The sequence below is a fragment of the Octopus bimaculoides genome, chromosome 12 (assembly GCF_046866305.1).
Source record: "Octopus bimaculoides isolate indiv1 chromosome 12, ASM4686630v1, whole genome shotgun sequence".
Taxonomy (NCBI): Eukaryota; Metazoa; Mollusca; class Cephalopoda; order Octopoda; family Octopodidae; genus Octopus; species Octopus bimaculoides.
Window position 1 is genome coordinate 46,010,550 of NC_142939.1, and position 17,675 is coordinate 46,028,224.

At 33.1% G+C, this 17,675-nt stretch overlaps 1 protein-coding gene across 1 annotated transcript; it reads left to right on the top strand.

Annotated features, from left to right (window-relative positions):
• The first annotated feature begins 5,831 nt into the window (after positions 1-5,831).
• LOC106870940 (granzyme B(G,H)) lies at positions 5,832-17,077 on the top strand. The gene is made up of 6 exons (XM_014917184.3): positions 5,832-5,948; positions 8,420-8,564; positions 12,105-12,229; positions 14,116-14,247; positions 15,229-15,365; positions 16,625-17,077. The coding sequence occupies exons 1-6, from the start codon at positions 5,873-5,875 to the stop codon at positions 17,054-17,056; spliced, it is 1,047 nt and encodes a 348-aa protein (XP_014772670.1). The 5' UTR covers positions 5,832-5,872; the 3' UTR covers positions 17,057-17,077.
• The last annotated feature ends 598 nt before the right edge of the window (positions 17,078-17,675 follow it).

Genomic DNA, 17,675 nt, shown 5'->3' on the forward strand with positions numbered 1-17,675 from the left:
CTACAGACAACTATTAAATGGTGATTACGTTTTTCTTTTATTAATTCTAAAATGTGCTTTACTGGATACAAATCATAGACTTAATTCTCTCGCCTTTCTCCCCTCAACTATCACCACCACCAACTCCTACATTTTCTTCCTTCTTCAAAATCTAGAAATTGTCTGTGCTAATAAACAGTGCGTATAGTTTTTTTAAATATGGTAGATGTAATTCTGACACCGCTTTTAACCTAATTCTTCGATATGTAAATGTCAGTTAGATTTATAACTACGTCAAATATTTTCCAAGAACTCTTTTTTCTTTCTTTCTTTCAATAAAATCTTAAAAGTTTGACATGTCATTGAAAAATATCTGATCACAAGTTTGACTTTTTGAAATTGATAAATCCCGCATGGCTCTAGCTGAGAATTTCTTCCATATTCTTAATGCTGTCATCCACTTGAATATTCGGTTCCATGAAGATGGCTGTCAGTTTTTTACTATATATTCCTTGTTTGGAACAGAAATATGCTGTGTTGGGTTTTATCCCTCAAGCTCACATTAATCCTGTTACGCGTTCTCAATGAATATATTTTCTGTTTTATTTTTTATAATCATCGGTTTTATCATATCTTATTGTTATTTTATTATCCATTTCATTTACCAATGCGTTTTCCTTTTTTATCACAGTAGGATATTTTTTAAAGAAGTGATGGTTGCTAGCATTATCAGGTAGATTTAACGTGTTGTGGTGCTTTCGTGAGCATATATTATTTATGTTTTGACCAAATGACTACAGGTAGACAGAAATGGCAAAAATTGCAATAAAGGACGATTATATGTAAATTTTTCTCATCATATATTCTGTCACTAAATCTCGTCAGGGTTGATTAGGTTTTCGTTTCTCTAGAGATCTAGCTCATGTTTATCAACTATTTCAATGTTTGTACACTTTGGCCCGACGAGTAGCTAGCGGATTAACCCTCGTTTAGGTAATTAGTACTTTCATATATATATATATATGAAAAAAGGTTTGGCAAAAAATGTCAGAAAGACAGGTCAGTTATTCCTCTGAATTTTTTGTAAATTCTTCAATATTTCTCCTTCTGTGTATATATATACTACCAAACAAATATGATTCTTATTGAACTCATAATAATTTTACTCAAAATATTTTACAAGAATTTATCAAGTAGCTAGCGTGAAAAAAACTCAGCTTTGAGAGCTGCATTTCCTCGCGTTCGGTAAAAATGTGTTTTATTATGATAGTTTTGACCTTAGAGTTATTCTATTCTTCTTGAAATTCTCATATTGGAGAAGGTTCTTTTCCAGTAAGACGATTTAATTCAGATATGCGATTCAGAATGGCTTCATGGTAGAATAGAATAAATCCTTATTTTACCGTCTATTATCCGGGTTATACACTGAAAAATATTGACTTCGTAATTTGAGAATATGATGTCTTTGTTTCAAGTACCTTTAAAGAAATCTTCAAACAAATTCATTTGATTTAATCTAAAATGCTGTGAGTATTTGGTAAACTACTAAATAGTTGGCTTTGTAACAGTTTGGCATCATTGATCTTTAGCAAACTATGCTATGAATTAAATATTCTGCCAATTAATATTAGTGTTAGACATTAAACTTATATTATTTCAATTAGTAACATTAAATAGTTATATTCGATCAGTTAACATTCCTTTGACGGGATTAAGTAACCTAGACTTGAAAAGTCAAAGGACAGCCTACAGCTGTGCAAAATGCTGTAATTAAGCAGAATTACTAATTAATATGTAGAAATAGCAGTTAATTAGAATTTAATGTTTTTGTTGTTATCATGTTGTAATGTGTTCTAGACATTAATGTTATCTTAGAATTCTCGTTAAAACGTTTCTGTATTTTACAAAGCTTTATAATGGATAACTAATCCTTACAATAGCGTTGGCCTCTAACATCTGTAACAATCGATATGACTGCTGTAATATTAAAATGGATATTATCTATTGAATCGCAAATAATCCAGGCTGAGGTATATATTGAAACATAGTATAATGATAGGTTGGCTCGTTTTCCTTCTTCGAGGACATTGTTGTCTTCCATATGCCAATAACTTTACAACTCTGAAAAAACTTTACACTAGAACGTTATGTCTGGTTATAACCTTTTAAAAACAATTTTGATATGCTTAATTTCTCAACTCTGGCATTACTCAATTAACACAATTATCCGTCACAGATATTAATATCTTTTTGAGGCAAAATGTATTGTATTGACTGCAAAATTTTGTTAACTTATTTGCTTTATTCGTCAAGTTGAAACAAACCACCCAATCATTTAAAGAAGAAGTCTGAAGCCACCTTTCTGCTAGTTCTTTGATACCACGCTGATAACAGTACTTTTCCTTCGAGGCGAAGAAACGTTTAGTGAATCCCCTATCTCGTCTTGGTTAAAGCGTCGCGATGCAGAAAAGGAGTTATGCATTGGAACAAATAAAAATCTGAGGGAGATACATTTCTGCAATCTTAATGTGCATATGTAGTGGCTAAGGAAGCACCGGCCTCGAGTATCTGTGGCCTCGAATTCAAGATAGTGTTGTGCATCTGGTGGAATAACAAGAGGAGTGTTCACTAGAAGTCCGAACTACCGATGCCAACTTATACTTAGAACAGTTGCAGCGCATGTATGACATTGTGCGTTAAAAACGCCCGATATTTGTTAAGAGCTCTTTTGCAGCAAGACAATGCAAGACCTTATACAGCTCGAACGATCCAGAATAACCTCCAGGATCTTGAGAGAATCGCACTGATGTTACACATTGCATATATTCCGGGTTTAGCTCTCACGTATTATTATTTATTTTGTTCTTTGGTTCACTTTCTGCTCTCACGGTGCTTCATCAGCCAAGAAGAAGCGAAAGCTTCCGCGACGGTGTTCTTCGTCTCGAAAGACAACTACTATCAGTGTGGGATCACAGAACAATTCTTGCAGAATTTCTGTAGGGCAAGTAACCGTTCAAGAAATATAATCTTGCTCAGCTAGTTTTCATTACTGATTGCAGTTGTTTCCCTTCACTTTTGTGTTTAATATAGTATAGAAAGGCGTGAATTAGATAACACCCTTGGTGTGCATGCTATTCCCTGTGCACAGTGGCGGAGAACCAATTTGCAGTAGAAGACTATGAAATATCTTGTGTCACGCTACGTCTGTAATAAATTTCAATGGCATAAACCATTAATCAATCATTAAATAAAAGAGACTTCTCTGTCTCATGGATGTTACATTAATAAAAATTAAATAAAATGTAAGCCAAAGACATTGTCCTTCAACGATGTATCAAAGAATGAAATAATGAACAATTTGAAATTTTAAAAATAATTAAAAGTGTCTTCATGAGTAGCGCTTCAAATAGCCTTCATAGGAAAACACTTGAAAACTAATTAGGAATTAGCAAACATATTTTCAATATAAATGACATTTATACATACGTCACTTACTGGAGAAAGAGAAGAATCCGAAAATGCTTGTTAATATCTACTGAAATTCTATTGTAATATCAGACACTTTAATGAACATATTAATTTTGTAATTACTAATTAATTTGCAAATTATATGGCGTGACTTTGGTTTATAGCGGTAATAATTTATATCTGTATTGTTTTCAAAATATTTGGTTATTGTTTTATTATGCTACATTTTTTATTGCTTACACACTTACACACCTTTATTGAGTATTTCTGTTAGGCTTACACTCATTAATGCGGAAATTATCGAATTACTAATATATAATTGATAGTTCATTTTTGGTCTCAGTTTTTACATTGAATAATTGTCCATCGATTGCGGCAATTAATAACGAAATGATTATGTGAAAGATATTCAATAATAATAATAATAATAATAATAATAATAATAATAATAATAATAATAGTAATAGTAGTAGTAGTAGTAGTAGTAGTAGTAGTAGTAGTAGTAGTAGTAGTAGTAGTAGTAGTAGTAGTAGTAGTAGTAATAATTTCTCTCGTATTAATATTTAGAGTTTGAATTCAGTCTCAGAGATTCTTTATCATATCTTCCGTCAAACTGTTAAGAGAAATATCCAGATGGAAACATTTGACTTCTCATATAAATTATTACTCCGTTACTTACATCTTATGACCTGTTCTTTAAAAAGTCTTATCACAACTTTTGTTCAAAGTTTATAACATAGCTTACAGAGTAGCCCAAAGAAAGGTAAATAAAATTTACAAAGCATTGATTATTTTAAGAATTAAAATCCATCCATCTATAACAACGTGTCTGGTGTTGGAGACATATTTCCTAGTAATTTTAGGGTACTGATTTCAAATATTGAATCCATTTTGCTCCATCACGTTAATATTTTTCATACACGCAAATGTCCATTTTATGACATTTGTGATATTGCTACCATTTCTAAGAATAGACTTAGATTCACTAAATGCAGACCTATGTATAGAGATTGACGTAACTTTGAAAACATCAAACTTGGGCAATTTTCACTATTTTCAATCGAACCGGTTTTAAATGCCACCATGATGAGAGAAATGTCCTTCATAAAATGAAATATTAATAAACACATTTCTGGCGTCCTTGATAACATACATGTCTCATAATTGTGGAAATTCTCTGCAGATATGCCCACCCTCTGCTTGATTTAGTGTGCTTATCATTGTAAACAAGGCAATGCATGTTTTGACGAACCTCTTATTACTTCTTATGAATATTCATATTTTGAATGCTCCCTTGATATTTTGACAGAGCTGGAGCGCCATCCACTAATGTAAAACCGTATCAATATGAATGTCCTTACAAGTTAAAGCCTTTTTGCTGCCAGGCCTTTTCCTGCAGGCACTTCATAACACTACGATGCGAAATTATGTTCATTGTCGCAAATAGTTATTTTGAAGTGTTATTTGAACAGATACATGTCAGTTTACCTGGAAATAGAAAAATGGTGTTATAAATAAGACGAGAAGAAATTAATGCATGCAAGATTTCAAAGCTCTAGCGTCACACCTTCATATATATATATATATATATATATATATATATATATGTGTGTGTGTGTGTGTGTGTGTGTGTGTGTGTGTGTGTGTGTGTGTGTGTGTGTGTGTGTGTATGTGTAAAGTGTTGTATATATATATTAAAAAATTAAAGGTAATGCTATGCAACTTCGTAATAATCCCTATTATTACTAATACTGTTTACATATAAATACATACATATATATATATATATATATATATATATATGTATGTATATATAATTATTTTATTCTTTTATACGTTTCAGCCCCAAATCTGTGGCCCTGCTAGAGCAACACATGCGCGCGCGCACACACATGCACGAACACACACACGCACAGGCTCGCACGTGCGAACATACACACAAACACACACACAGACACACACACACACACACACACAAACTCACAAACATATGTGGGCCAACCGAATGACGTCAGAGTTAGGAACCTGAAAACTACTGACATTAACCACAGAATCCACTTGATTCTATGATTCATATATAAACTAAATCCAGCGTGTACACTGTATGCAGGCGTCAAATATATCAATTAGATTTCGTGCCAATGTGTGAAAAAGGCGAAAGTTACGAGTACAAACTCCACGCGATATAAAATACATATCCTTATACATTTCTTTGTCTAATCATCAACGGGATATTTATAAATAAAACAAAATCAATTTTTGTTTTGTGTTTTGTTTCCTGCTATCAGTCCTATTGATTTTAATTAGAATTTATTGAAGTTCTGATTGCAGAGTCAGAAAGTCGCTAACGTAAGCATATTTGTTTACTTATAAAATAGGTTGATGGTAAATACTGCAAGATTCACGACTGAGTTTTCTTTGAATCATGTTTAGCAGCTGCCAAACCATTTTGGTATTATTTATCATTATTCTTCCATCAATTCTTGGCCGTCATGCACACAGTAAGTTCCGTTTCTTACAGTTATTTTTACAATTCTAATTCTGTAATAACATCATCCCCTTCATCATCATCCACAAAAAACAAAAAACAATAACAACTGCAACAACAGCATAAACAACAGCAACAACAACAACTACAAGAACAATAATAAAATAATAGTGATTTCAAATTTTGGTTTAAGGCCAGCCACTTCGGGGAAGGGAGTAAGTCGATGAAATCGATCAGGGTTCAACTGGCGGATTTGAACTCAGAACGTAAAGACGGACGAAATGCCGTTAAGCATTTTGTCCGGCGTGCGAGTTCGATACCATAATAATAACAATAACAATAACAACAACAACAACAGCAACAATAATAATAATAATAATAATAATAATAATAATAATAATAATAATAATAATAATAATAATAATAATTAAAGTAGTAGTAGTAGTAGTACTGTGACTCGGACTTTCACGTTCCCGTTTATCGGAGAGTTTTAGAAATTTCTAACAGAACTGTCCGATGAACGGGAACGTGAAACTCCGAGTAACAAATTTTTGCTATATTTCTACTGCTTTTAAATAAAGTATATATATATCTTAATGACTGACATGAGAGGCAGACATCTTACAGAAGCAGATATAGCCAGATCGTTGATGATTTCGCATTTTGATGCTTACTCATCTTAATGCTCATCGATGGCACTTACTGCGCCTAGGGTTAAACTCAGCTCCCCTTGTCAGTTTATAGGATTTGCGTTAAAATCATACGCTGATCTTATAAACGGTAAAAGTGAAAATTATAAATAATATGGGTGGCTAATTCACAATTTTACAACCTTTTCAGTTATTAGGATAGTGCTTTCTACGGCTACTGAGTTGTTCTGACTCTCTTATTTCTAGCAATACTGGTGTTGATTAATGTCTTCTGTCACTTTAGTAACATATATATTTCTCCCTTTAGGTTGTAAAATTGCGAATTAGCCTCCTATATTACACACACACACACACACACACACACACACACATATATATATATATAATTTCCGAGAATGAAAGTGATTCATTATATCAGTTCTAAAAAAGCGCAGCAACCTAGCATACACATCTTGTATTTGATGGAAATATAAAATCTGCCATAGTCAACAAAACTCAATCCATCTTCACTTCAAACGTACCCTTTGGTTTCTGTCCAGTCAGTGAATAGTATCACAACTGCATCTTGTTAGGGGAATTAGAGAACTATGCGTTCCAATCATTTAATACTAACTACTAATTTTGATTTTTCGCTTTAAATCTTTGTCCGCTGCATTAACCACACACTGTGGAATGAATAAAGAATGACAAGCAATTTGATATTTACAAACCGTTCCTATTATACGGAGCAATTTAAATAGCATTTTGCTAATATTTTTAACGAATAAGTGTTAAGTGTAACACTTGGGACATTATACTTTGAAATGTAATTCCATTAACTATAGACGCGGTCGCCTTTCACTGAGATTTGTGGCATGAGTTAACCACAAAATGCTGTCACATGTAGTTGAGTCTGTTCATGAAACGATCACTGCGTATCAATCTGATTTGATTGATTTAGTTAAGAGAGGATATTAAATAGCGTCCATACGCATTGTTGATCTTCTGTGAATTGTGGTTACCTGTTGTTGTAGGAAGTCAGTATCGTTAATACCTTATTTGATACTGTAGTGTGACCAGTTTGTTGTAAATTGTGAGCAGCAGCAATGTAATTCTCAAACTATGTAGTTCAGATGAAAGACTAATCAATCAAGTGTTTAATGTAGAGTACATGTGATAAACGTTAAATGGTCTAACAATAGTAAAGCGATATGATATAGACTTAGATATTTCCGATATAGAATAGAAAACACAGCAGACAGTGGAACAAACAGACTAGCCGTGTGTATTTGTGATGACAGAATATTAGTCAGATGATGTTTGTTCCTTAGATGCACGGCTAGATATTGAATACATTGTATTTATTTCTCTATTGAACATATGTTAGATGTTGTTGCTATTTCCTATGATGAATTGCAGTTTTCTTTTACATTGATTTTTTTATATGATACGTTACTATCAAGTGGAAACATGTCTATCAATTCTATATCAGTACGATGTGTTGTCTAGTCGGCTTTCCACATTGCAGCCTGTATAAATTAATTGATCTCTATAGCGAATGTATTGCCATGAGCTAAAGCAGTCACCTATGCGAACACACACACATACACACACGCGCACACTTACATATATGCAACGTACACATTAATTGTGTGTGTGTGTGTGTGTGTGTTTGTGTGCTTTTCTATGTGTGCGATTGCAAATTTGTGTCAAAAAACGCAATTATTGGTTGTAAAAGTAAGAATCATTACCTAATGAAAGACAAGATAAGCAATTATTGTCACGCTTCACTTAGTTTATGTTCTTTCATGTAATTCAAGTTTTATGCACTATTTTCCATTATACTATGTTACAGATCGAAAGATTTGGAATGGTGTTCAAGCCCAGAACTGCCAATTTCCTTGGTTGGCTGTATTGAATATAAAAACTGAAGAGAGTACCAGCTTGTGCGGAGGAACTATTATTGATTCCAAACATATTCTTACAGCACAACACTGTTTGTAAGTAATAACGATTGTGTATTCTTCACTCTTCTGAAGCTGCAAATATAAATTCTTCATAACTAATCATAAAATATGGGTTATTTGTTTTTTGTTGTTGATTACTTTTCTATCTTTTAATTTTTCGACAAGAAATATTACTAGGCAAATTTTGCTAAAATATCTTTTATTTCCTGTGTAATATGTCTTACAACTTCAATTTTAATGTGCTTCTTTCTTTCCATAATTTTTTGAGCAGTGGTTGGTGCCTTGCTTGCTCTATGTAATCACGCCTATCCATATATTTTCTAGCAACTTACATGAACTTTTCACCCCAATATTACACGTCCGCAAGAGATGGCATATACATGTACATCTATGACATATACGCATTTATATATATGTGTATGTATGTGTGTGAGTGTGTATACATATTATTATTATTATTATTATTATTATTATTATTATTATTATTATTATTATTATTATTATTATTGAGTCAGAGAGCAGCGCATGCTATCAAAGTGATACTGGGGTAAAATATACGAAGGCCAATATACCCGCCATGACTAACCATCTGAAAAGGGTACACTGATACGAGCATCACAACCATATGTGCGCAACATGGTGATCTTATATCAAGATAAACAATGCATGGCCTTGCAGGTAGGGTCCAGTTAGAATTTTGTACAGTTTAAGTAGCCCTTCTTGCACAAAAGGTCCCTGAACAAGGTTACTTTGAGGATGATGAATAAAACACCCATGTTTCCAGAGGTGAATTATTCAAAACTCAAAAAATTCCTCTCAACACATGACTATAATACCCCACCACCTACTATTTCTGCTCATGATCAGAGATGCATATCGTCAGCCACTAAGGGACATGCTCAACTGGTTATGGTCAAGCAACTAACAAGCAAATCTGTAATATGGAACAGAATATTTGCTGTAGCCCATCTTTTATACCAAAACAAAGCTATACTACTTCTGTCATGCCACCACCGTAGTTAACTGGATTACTGAAGCAATGAATCATTATAGCTACCTCATAGATCAGCTCATATTAATCAACACATTCTTTCACCTTCACTGCTATTGTAGTTATCACACATCCTGGTGAATATCTTGGATTAGTTATCGGAAATTTAGATAACAAATAAATCACTATTCAATACATAAATGCCATTCTCAAGAATATCTGTTGACCTGTATATAGAAAAACTTATCTTCATCCTGCATAATTTATCTCTTAGATCTAAGAGATGTATGAAATATTATTTGTATAACTTATGGTGTATGTGTGTGTGTGTGTATGTGTGTGCGTGTGTGTAAATTGTGTGTTGTAGTAGTCATCCCAGATAAAAATAATAATCTCTTGTCAATTGAGAAATTAACGGTTTTGAGTCCTAATTCTAATCAAACTGTTTATGTCGCTTAAGCTCCAAAGAAAAGTACAAATGTAATAAAATTACGAATCCTTACTGTTAAACATCTAGTAAACTGATATCAGAGCGATATTATAAAGCAACGCTTGTTGTCGCCACTCGTTTCGCTTTCTACATATCAATAAAAGTTCGTATCTGATGCCCGTATCATGGGTTATTTTTATTCTACGTTACACGAAAATATCTGGCATTGCTAGAATTTACTGAAGCAAAGAGATACTTTCACATAATGATTCTACACACTTGAAATTGTAACTAAACTTCCCCAAAATCACAGCCTACTTCTTGAAACAATATAACTCGTTATGTAATGTAGTCTTGCATAAGAATAAAAAAAACAGAAAAGTCGCTGGGGGCCATAGCTTAACGGAAACATAGAGTTCAAACTGTGCTTGACGGAGAGGACAATTATCCTGAAAAATTCTTACGATACGGTGCTTTCTTGAAGTCAAAATGTGTAATCTTTTGCCAGTGCATTTATGACAGAAAACTCGTTCGAGGACTAGGGAAAGGAAAACACTTACTCGGACTGGCAGACAGAGGCAGCGACAGCAGTGTCTATTCTAGTATAGTCAATCTTTTATCACTGGTAGGGAGGTGAAGTGCTGCGGCCTCTAGCGGTTCAGTGTCCATCATTGACAACAACAAACAAGGTCGAAAGTCAATCTTTTATCACTGGTAGGGAGGTGAAGTGCTGCTGCCTCTAGCGGTTCAGTGTCCATCATTGACAACAACAAACAAGGTCGAAATCACATGGACTGGTGGTCTCGACGCTGGAGGTAATGAGGATTTTTCTCCCCGCTAGCGATGTAAGCAAAAGTGCATTCTGCAGAAAAAACTCATTTGAGGTTTCCTCTAATTGTAACTACGGCAAAAGAAATGCTCCTTGATTTGCTGGTGGCACCATCTATTTCCTTTGCCTCAGTTCAAGACATTTCTATCGCGAAGTGATGCGTATGTTCGCCACTTGCCATTCTCACCAGCGTAAGTGTAGTTGATAGAGGACTCCAAACCAGCTATAGACACTCGATGTCCAAAAAAGACAAAACATGCTGACCAGGTGTTTACCATCGATGTACAGCAGCCCAGCACCACCTATTGACACGCATCGGGTGTATTTTGGAATGCTAAATCAATATATAAGTAATTTAAATTGTCTACAACAAAAAGAAAAACTACTGACAAAGATTGGTTTTGTAAAATGTGGCCAGGAACTACAAAATCATAATATAGTTGGGAAGCATTGAGTTTAGCAGTGCCCCTAAATTCGTACGTCTGCAAGCAAATATTCTACATGCCTCTCACTAACTGTCGCATTCCAATTCGTTACGTATTTTTCGACTTCATTAAGGATACATACATATAAAATTCACTCTCGTTTCCAACACGCAGCTAATAGCTTCAAATTCTTGTTTGATTTTACAACATTCGCTTTAGTGTTAGTATTATTGAAATGATTGCTATCTCACCGTAGAGTGGTGTTTAAATAATATTTTCTGACGTAACTGGCAATAAAATTTCTAAAATACTTGTCCAGGCTTTCCTCAAACTCCAATATGCATTGTGGAGGTAAAAAACATAATTTATGGAGAATGCGTTGCAAATATAAGGCTTTAATCGTTTCTCTTGACCAACAGTTTCAAGTACACGTTATATTTTATGGTTAACAAAAATGCTCCGATGTTGAATAATAAATGTCGTAGTATTTGAGAATTTTATTATTTTTGAATTTGGTCTGCGAGCAACTTTTCGAAACCATTCTCATTGAGTCGCACTCTAAAGAATAATTTAAATTAATGAAAAAGAGATCCTTATAAAATATTATATAAGAGATGGATGAAGATTTCTTTTCTGACGTAGCATTTCCTATCCCAAACGTATTACTCCATTATAGATTCTAGATTGCGAAGAAAAATCGAAACCCATTTTCTCTCCATTTTCCTTACTGTTAAATATTCTCATGTTTCCACTGGCGTTAAATATTCTGAGTTCCTTTAGAAATAAACTATTTCTATAACATTTACACTTCCATTGTTATCTTCATTAACATTTGAAAACTTTTCGATTTTCTGTCAAGGACTTTCTTTTAATAATTTATAGCTTTCTTTTCACAAAGGACTGGCAATGTCGTATCAGTGGATGTTGGAGTGGGAAACAACGATCGAACGATGATGCCAGTCCATATGTCAGTACCACCAGCAGCAATTCAGAGAACGGCCAACTTTTCTAAAAAGAGATTCCGTGAGTTATCTACAAAAACATAAGAGCTTCACCTGTGATATTTTCTTTTTGTTTGACTTCCCAGAAAATAATTCAGAACAGGATCATATGGATATCTCATGGTCGCATTTATTAAATAAAATGCGTTTTTATTTATTTATTTTTTAATAATTATGATCAAATTTTTCTTTTGTCATTATCGTTCTTTCTAATTATTATTTTGAAAGACGTTTCAACACCCACCCCACATTATTTTGATATTTAAAGATTCAAACATGGAATAAAAGAAATGAATATTGGAATTCTTCGCAAGTGGGCGACTCGTTCACTTTATCTGTTTTTATTAGACTCCTTTATTTTCGAAATTCAACAAAGGCTGTTATCTTTATTTTTCAAAGATTTATTACTTCCTCCTGATCCCGATGGAATATTGATTTCAAATAGCCCGAATCAATAACATTCAAAGTATTTTGACGTGGCCTACACACGGTAGCAGTTAAAATAATATTATTAATATGGTTAATAAATAGCTGGCAATGATTATTAAGAACTCTGAAAGTGTTGAACACAATAAAAGACAAACGAAGAAAGAAGAGAATTCTTTCTGCTTCAATAAGACAGCAGTTACAAACGGCTATACCACTTTAACACTTTAATAATGATGCAGTGTACAAACTTGAGCACATAGAAATGCGACTGTATTCCTTACTATATCCTTTACGGCTGGACAGATATTAGACAGAGGTAGATTCTGATTTTTTTATAACTATTCGGCTACTGTTTCCATTTTTTGTCTTACTTCAATGCCAGCCAGTTTATACCCTTCTCCTTAATTATATATATGATTGTGTGCGTATTTATTATACATATATACGTATGTATTCTTATGAATATATGCATAGATGTATATGTGTGTATGTATATATATATATATATATATATATATATATATATATATATATATATATATATATATATATGTATATATATATGTATATATATATATATATATGTATATATAAATATATATATATATATATATGTGTGTGTGTGTGTGTGTGTGTGTGTGTGTGTGTGTATGTATGTATGCATAGAACATCTGGTGATTCACTCCATAGTTGATACTCGGAGAATCACAACCGATGTAAATTATTTGTAATTATTCTGCTGATAGGATACTCAATTTTTCATCACCCTCTTATTAGTTACGAACTCCAAATCATGAATTGGATTACCTTTGCATCTATTTGAAAATATAAACACGCTCATATATATACAATTATAAAGGCAGAAGAAAAATTTCTATGCCAATATGCTGATAAGTCTATTTATCAGCATAGTGGCACAGAAATTTTTCTTTTTCCCTTATTTATAATTGTTTATAATTTTCACCTTAAAAGGTATCTTAATATGCTGGCCACTTGATGAAATACTTTGAAAAATGTTATCTTCTATTAAAAGTATATATATTGACCGTTGACTGAACACTATTCAATTTTTTTTCTCCGTGTTTTTCTCCTTGTCTCCGTATTCTTTCTGTTGAAGAGCGTAGCTCGAAACGTCAAAGACTTTCCGTATTCCCGAGCGTCATACTAATATATACTTTTGTTATTTACACCACCTGTCCTCGTCTGTTGTTATTATTTGTATATTCTCCCATATATATATATATATACACGCACACACATACACTTACACAAATATATATATATGTACGCACATATATACGTAAGCACACACATATATGTATGTATATGTAATGTTGTGTGATGAAACTTGGTTGCGACAAGGTTTTTGAAAATTTGGCATCGGTATCCTGGGAATAAATGAAATTCACCAGCCTCTCAGTAATAATGGTTGACGAGATATTTCAATTCTCAACATCATTATTTTTCTTTATTTAACAGACAATGATGTTGCACTGTTGACATTGCCACATGCTCTTTCCTTCACACGTTGTATCCATCCTCTGCCGCTTGCTTCAGCGCAAGATGACTTTCAACCAACATGCGTCATTGCTGGATGGGGGAAAACGCAAAGTAAGTAGTGTGTTCTATATATTTCTGTGTGTGTGTGTGTGTGTAATTATTACTGTTTCACTATTAATAACGTTGAGTCAGCACTCATCATCAAATTCAGATAATCTCTACGTTTCAAAATGTTGCAAAGGTATTAATTTATCAGCTGACCAACAAGATAACTGAAGACAGCTGTGGCAGAAATAAGAAATATCCGGATTAATCCGCTAGCAGTGAGGTACGATTTCAACTCAGGCTGTAGTGATCCAGACCTAACAAACATAATGCATGTTGTTTCATAATGATCTGCCTACTTCTGTCAATACGTCTTCCCCACAGTTATGTAGTCTTCAAATTACTGATTACTGATCCCTGTGAACCATGTGCACTATGGAATCTTGATCAGGTTATTTGGTATGTAAAAGATAGCAGCAATTAGTCCTCCGATGAAGAACGCATTGAATACTGAATCATCTCGGAATGCACTGTTTGCACAAATTACAAAAATCCTTTGTCTGCCTCATCAGTAATTATATCTTTTCCATCGCGGCTGGCTTGAAGTAAAATAATAATAATAACGCAAATTCATACGTTAGCCAAACATGGAATATCCATCAAGTCACTCGACCCCCAGAGACAACAGCCAAACAGCTTTTAAATTGAACACTATGTTCTTAAAAAAAGTTATATGAATTGGATAATGTAATCGTAAATAAAGATTGTCGTAATAAAAAAAACTAGTTAGGTCAGAGTTGGTATATCTTCAACCATTTAGTAGTGTCAATGAGGTTAGAGACAGCTTATTGATAAACATTACCAAATATGTTGCTTCGAAAATATAATTGAAAAATATAAACACTTTTCTGTATTTATTTGGTATGTTACTATCCACTAAATTTCCTATTACTCAGAAGTTATCTTCTAGTACTAAAGAAACGTTTAATTCTGTTAACTGTGACGATTTATTACAACTTCCAAATTGTCTCTAATTTTATATTTCAGACGGCAAGTATCCCGACCGGCTCCAGTACGGTAAAGTTCAGTGGTATCCTACATCGTTTTGTCAAAATATGTTCGGTGGTTTAACCTCATCGCAGTTCTGTGCTGGGTCAGCTTCGAATAACATTGAAGCATGTCACGTGAGTTGATTTAACATCAGAATTTCCATCTTCATAAGGTAACTGGACGTGCATGTTTCAAATAAAGTTAATAATTTCTTTGACACATTAATACTATGAAACAAATACCCGAAACAAGGTGTGAGGGCGTGAGTATGTATATGTATGTATGTATGTATGTATGTATGTATGTATGTATCTATCTATCTATCTATCTATCTATCTATCTATCTATCTATCTATCCATCTATATATATATGTATATATGTAATACATTTCTCAGAGAGATTTATACAGTAGTAAAACGATAAAGTGGTGGTATGTCCCATGAAAAGGAATAATACTACTGCTATTTAGCCCTAGGAAGCACCACTTCCTGTCGGCCTTGAAACATTTCCTGTGTCATTATGTTTATAAATGAGGAGATAACCACCTCCACCCAGCAAAGACTAGTTTCTGAGTCATTGCTCGTCATCAGTCTGGAGTAGCATGGCTTGCTTGCTGTCGATCAATCTACAAACCTTATTTTGGACTACCGAGCCCACCAAAACACATGTTGGATTTGTGATACTTTTCTTCAACTCCTTTAATTCTTGATATCATTTCTATTCTGTGTATATCGGACCCTTTTGTATGTAAACATATAAACATATTTAGCATTTCATATATCTAATTATTTAATATATATTAACCTGCCTAACTCGCTTATCCTTATATTTACTTCTCTTTCTCTCTCTCCCTCTTTCTCACTTTCTATATATATGTATATATATATATATATATATATATATATATATATATATATATATATATATATATATATGTATATATATATATATATATATATATATATATATATGTGTGTGTGTGTGTGTGTGTGTGTGTGTGTGTGTGTGTGTGTGTGTGTGTGTGTGTATACATTTACTGTAACGGGAAGTATACGACTATATATAAACACATATATGCACACATGTATATACACACATATGTATATATGCATATATATACATATATATATATATATATATATATATATATATATATATAATTATTTATTGTATCCACTCCACAGCGTCCTCAGCAACAAAAGAATTTCAATTTTAATCTATTTTATCTCCCTTAAAGTGTTTTTATTCTTTTTGGCATCTCGTTTACTTAAAAGATACTATATAATTGCTTGCGACATTGCACATTTAACCGTAGATTGGTATTTTATAAATCGATGATCGATGTCAGTAAGAAAACAATATTATTTGCATTTCATTTTCTAATTTCTAAAGGGAGATTCTGGAACCCCTTTGATGTGCCGGCGACATTCGGATAATGCTTTGGTTGTAGCGGGGATTACTTCGTTTGGGTACAATGATTGCCAAAATGGTGTAGCTGTATATACCAAAGTTGCTGATTACCTTTCGTGGATCAACTATATGAGAAATTATCCGAACGAGACGCCAATTCAACCTGTAACTTGTCCCACACAACAGCAAATCAGAAACGGTGAACGTGACGAAGATCGGGACGACGATTATTATCGGGACGACGATTATTATCACAATGCAGAAGATGATGAAGATGATGCTGACGAACTGGGAGAAAAGTATGCACATTATTCTGATTATCCTTTCTATAGAATGCATTATAACCAAATAGGACACGATGTTTATAATTTCATGCACTCCTTTATCAAAGGAGCCCACATGAACAATAAATAAAGCACGTGATGCTTCAAATAATTATTTCTTCTGAGTATTTCTTCTGCCCTGAATATCTATTTCCGTGTATGATGTTTTTACTGGTTAAAATAGTTAATTAAGGCAGGTAATTATGTGTTCTGGCTTCATTATTGTTTACTGATTTTTTTTTTCTTTAGACTATAATGGACTGCAGAATATTACAGATCTTATTATTTTGTTTTTTGTTGAATAAATGGATTTTCGTTCTATTAATCTACAAACCAATTAGTCTTCGTTAATTGTGGTTCAACCAGTTTATCGCATGTTATCGATGATGATCTGAAAATTTCGCTAAAACCTTGAAAAAACACATAAAACCAAATGTTTGTTTGCATGTACGTTTGTAGATATGCACACATGTATACGTATGTATAAGCTCACGCTGTTGTGTGTATATGTCATATTTTCTCATCCAAGTAAACCAGCGTTGTAAATTAATGTTCTATACTTTCCTCTTCATTATACATACACGCATATATGATATAAATCTATACATAGTTATATACATATGTATGTAGGTAAGCATATAATATATGCAAGTATTTATATATGTAAATACATACATGTATCTACATATATATGCATATATCATCATCAT

Coding starts and splice junctions, on each gene's coding strand:
- LOC106870940 (XM_014917184.3), top strand. CDS start 5,873: ATGTTTAGCAGCTGCCAAACCATTTTGGTATTATTTATCATTATTCTT. Junction 5,949..8,419: donor TCTTGGCCGTCATGCACACA/GTAAGTTCCGTT, acceptor ACTATGTTACAG/ATCGAAAGATTTGGAATGGT. Junction 12,230..14,115: donor CTTTTCTAAAAAGAGATTCC/GTGAGTTATCTA, acceptor TTTATTTAACAG/ACAATGATGTTGCACTGTTG.